Source organism: Drosophila guanche, unplaced genomic scaffold (assembly GCF_900245975.1).
Source record: "Drosophila guanche unplaced genomic scaffold, DGUA_6, whole genome shotgun sequence".
In the NCBI taxonomy this organism is placed as follows: domain Eukaryota; kingdom Metazoa; phylum Arthropoda; class Insecta; order Diptera; family Drosophilidae; genus Drosophila; species Drosophila guanche.
This window is the reverse complement of record NW_022995762.1, coordinates 565,175-569,454: the sequence shown is the minus strand read 5'-3', so window position 1 is coordinate 569,454 and position 4,280 is coordinate 565,175. Positions and strand designations below refer to the sequence as shown.

Here is a 4,280-nt window from a genome sequence, read left to right as displayed (position 1 = left end):
GCTCCGCACGTGATAATTGCTCATTTTTATGACGCATTTATCAAAAGTTGTTCGAGGTCTCGTCCTTGGAATTGTCCTTTGTCCCTTTTTGCATCATGCTGTGCATCTGACAGCGTAAAATCGTCTCCTACTCGCTGTATAGGGAGATGCTGATACCGTGTCGTCGTCCTTCTCCTATTATAAGTCTCTGATAGTCACGCGTCATAGGTTTACACACTCTTGGTGGCAATTTCCCTTTTTTCCCTTAACACAAATTAGGGATATATTCCGTGGGGTTAGGGGTTTGACCTGGGAAATTCAATTAAATGTTCTTAAACAGATACATATATGTATGATTTAAAAAAATTGATTTTGAATGTGTATATACAATTTAAAAAGTCATATCAAATCCGTTTCTTTGTTCTCTGTAAACCATTCCAGTATGTTTCCTCGCTTAAAGAAACATTTTCTCTAATTCTTAACCCTTGTACAACCTTTACATCCAACAATATCCAGAAATAAACATGCGAGAGCCGCCGCTCCAGACGATTCAAAGAGATATTGTACGCAATTGAAAACTGGCAATAGGAATTATGCCATCAGAGTATCATTTTAGAATCCTCCACGTGTCAGCGTTGTAGATATTTCTACCAGCGACAGCGATTAATTTGCTTTATTAATCCGCCCAAAAGTGAAGCCACACACACCGAGGGTGGCCCGCAAAAAATGGAAAACATATATTTTTTTGTGCATTACCGTATAATTTCAATGTCACCATTACTATTTTTTCGTTCGTTTTTCGTTTTCGTTTGCGCAACTATTACGAGATAAATTGTTGTCAATAAATTATCGACAGGCGGCAGGCGGAGAAGTAGCTCTTGGAACCCGGAACACAGTCATAGCAGGCAACCCTCCTGCATCCCCTATTATGTGTTGTGTTTTCTTGGGGTTCATATGGTTCTACATACATACATACATTTATATTGAATTTATTGCACTTTGTTTTTCAATTTTTTAAATGGTTTTCGGTGAGGTTGGGGGAGAGCCCGAATCTTTCAGAATTGAATTATTAGTTGGCTGCATGGAATGTAGAAGCATTTATATCGGAAGTAGTTATGATGGCATATAACGTTTCGATTTGGTAAGTATTCTACTGCAAACAAGATTTAACAGAGTTATTTCACTTTATTGGCTTATTTATTAGTGAAAATATGACCAGAAAATAACCCAGACTTTCTCTTAATATTTAATTGAACCATTCAGTTTTACATTTCGTATACAAAGTATCTTCACCTGTCAGACGTACCAACATTTCGAATAAAAACGAATATTCCACCCTGAAGTAACAAATTTCCGCCCAGATAGTCATCGAGTGTCAAGAAACGTTTTTTCAGATGCCAAAATAAAGCAATTATCGTACAGGAGAAGTGGCAGTGGCAGTGGCAGAAACTGGCTCTTTGCCTTTTCCACTGCCTTATGCGTAAGTCAACTGAAAATCCGCAGAAAGTTAAACGACTTTCCCTTCTCCACCGCCACACAGCCGACTTGACGGATATATATACGTTCATATTACCGGAGATAATGTCAAATTGATTGCATTATTTTTTACCTCCTTTTGCTGCTCTTCTTCCTTCCATTTGTGGAAAGCGTTGTTTCATGCGTGTGTCTGTGCCCCATCAGCCACTGCCCAACCACCTCGATAGCCCACTTCTACGGCTGCCACTGCGGCTGGTACTGCTACTGCTGCCACTGCTGCCACTGCTGCTGATGTTGTGGTGCATAAATCAAAAGGTAAATGGCTGCATTTTTATGACTGCGCCGCCGTCGTCCGCATTTTGCGCCGCTTCGCTTTTATCAGACAAACATTTCTGTGATAATAAATGCCATAAAAATGAAGAAATATGTGGTGAATTTTATGTGCTACCCCCCGCCGTACCGCCCTTGCCCCATGCCCTATTTGGTTCTGCTGCATATTTTTTTCCTCCTTTTTATATTCCTCATATAAATGTTTTCGCGGCTACAAATTTCTCTTACTGTCTCTTGTTTTATGTTGTTTCCTTCCTGCCTGTAGATACTCGTATCTGGGGTATATTGGCTTTAGGGTGATTTTATGTGCACGATAAAAGATACAATTTAGTAAAATATATGTATTTATGTTAGGGAAAAAATATGATAGAAAAGTGTGTTAGAATGTAGTCTTCTTTTAATACGTACCGTATTATTTTAGTGATGAAATAAGTTAGGAATTCTTGTTTTATATGCACCAGATAATCTAATCTGTAATCTTCTTCGAACATTATGCCTGAAAATATTTTCCACTAAATAAGAAAATTAACATATCAAAAGCCAAAAAAACCTCTCCTAGGGCATAACCATTAAGATGGCGAGTAAATTGCTTTAGTCACGGTATCAAGGTGTTCCACACTTCCGTGCCCCCTGGCAATCGCTTTGGCTTTCGTTGTAATTTATAATATTTTAGTATTATTTATGCGAACCGCCAAGGATTCCTCGCTCGCATTCGCGCTAGTAAATAATTCACATACAGGAGGAGCAACGAATTTATGACGCTGACAAAGTGGCCATAAAAAATTTCAAATAATAAGGGAAAATACTAGCCCGCACTCGAGCCGTAAAACTCTATAACCTCTGACGACTGTACCAGTACCTGTACATACAATGTACATATTTATTTTGGCAACACTCTGAGCTGGTTTTTTTTCACGCATAAACCGCAAAATTATGGTTTAAGCTGGACCACGCTTTTAGCTAATAAATCCATCATTTACTGAAGGAGGGAACTCTACCTGTGACACGTAAGGAGCGAGAGAGAAAGAGATCCTCATTGCCAAAAAATGTCTAAATACTCTTAGTCCTGGCATAAGCCTCCTTTCTGTTAGCAGTCTTTACTCTCATATTTACAAAGATTTTAATTTGCTTGCTTTGACGGTGGGACTTCAAAATTTCTGAGAATTATGTAGGTACAAATTCTCAAAGTGCAAAGAGATCGAGATCTCACCATAAGATTATAAAAAAAATCTGCCACAAAGCATCCTTAAAGCTTGGTTTAGGTTTACATTATGTAGGTTTCTGGGGAATTTCATATAACATAATATACATACATACATAGATCATGATTTATGTACATGTGCATACATATTGTATGTACGTGAGGTGAAACAGATAAAAGAACTAGATTATCAGGTATTAAAATGTCCTTAGATTTATTTAAATGGGATTAGATGCCTGCTTAGCAGGCGAATTAAAGATTACTTTAATCGTATTGAGACACAATCTAAAGCACAATCGAAATAAAAAGTAGGCAACCAAATCATAGAAAATGCTCACAAACTACTTTAAACTACGGGGAGCATAGCAACCATTGGGCCACCAAGCAGGCAGGCACATAGAAACGCTATCGAAACTACATATTTCAATGAACATAAAACGATTGACGAAACCAGTAGTGTTACTGCTGAGCTCAGTACGCATATCGAACGGCTGCAAGGTAGGCCCCACCAGTAGCATCCGCAGGAATATCTCGGGAAATGACAGCATGGAGGCGCTGCCAGAGGTTCATGGCAACAAGTTCTTCTACTTTGGATTCGGAAGTAATATGCTGGCACAGAGGATACACATACAAAATCCCACTGCCCAGAGAATCGGTGCAGTCCTCCTGTCCGACTATCGCTTAGACTTTGCCCATGAGAGTCCACGCTGGAGGGGAGCTAGTGCAACAATTGTGCACAAGCCGGGCGAACACACATGGGGCGCTCTCTGGGAGATCGATCTGAGCAATATGGCTGATATTGACAAGTACATATGTAAGTCGATCAGCGGGGAAAGTGGTGATTTAAAATCTTTACCTCTGCAGCGTTCATCTGGGCACCTATGAGTAAAAGCCGTAAAGCTCCAGAATGAGGAGACTCACATCGCGGCTCGTGCCTTTATGATGACCAAAACCCACCTGCCGGAGACAATTCTGTACGACATGTCTCCCGATCAAGTGCCTCCGGAACGGCAGCCATCAAAGACCTATTTGCGTGCCTGATCAAGGGGGCCATGGTGAACTCGATACCCGAAGAGTATGTCACTCGCTTACGCACTCTTAAACATAATGGCAGGGTGGTCAGCAATCTGGAGGAGATCCTTGCAGGATGTTTGCCTATCATAATACCTCCCCCCCCCCCACCCATGGGGTGAATGGGAATGGTAGATCATAGAGATCTCAGGACTTATCGCATCTATTCTCTGTTTCTGATTTCAATTCGATTATGCATAGCGTCAATCGGTCGGTTAGGAGC

The 4,280-nt window shown here is 40.4% G+C and overlaps 1 protein-coding gene across 2 annotated transcripts; it reads left to right on the top strand.

Moving 5' to 3' along the window:
• Window positions 1-3,284: 3,284 nt before the first annotated feature.
• On the top strand, window positions 3,285-4,280 carry LOC117590907 (gamma-glutamylcyclotransferase-like). Of its 2 annotated transcripts, none has more exons than XM_034283937.1 (2): window positions 3,285-3,800; window positions 3,851-4,280. In XM_034283937.1, the coding sequence occupies exons 1-2, from the start codon at window positions 3,413-3,415 to the stop codon at window positions 3,895-3,897; spliced, it is 435 nt and encodes a 144-aa protein (XP_034139828.1). In that variant the 5' UTR covers window positions 3,285-3,412; the 3' UTR covers window positions 3,898-4,280. The 2 variants fall into 2 exon arrangements, with proteins under 2 accessions (XP_034139828.1, XP_034139829.1); XM_034283938.1 differs by having other exon boundaries at window positions 3,292-3,792.

Bases quoted from the DNA above. Each gene is read 5' to 3' on its own strand.
- LOC117590907 (XM_034283937.1), top strand. From the start codon at position 3,413: ATGAACATAAAACGATTGACGAAACCAGTAGTGTTACTGCTGAGCTCA. The intron at 3,801-3,850 runs GTAAGTCGATCA...TTACCTCTGCAG, and splicing joins TGATATTGACAAGTACATAT to CGTTCATCTGGGCACCTATG.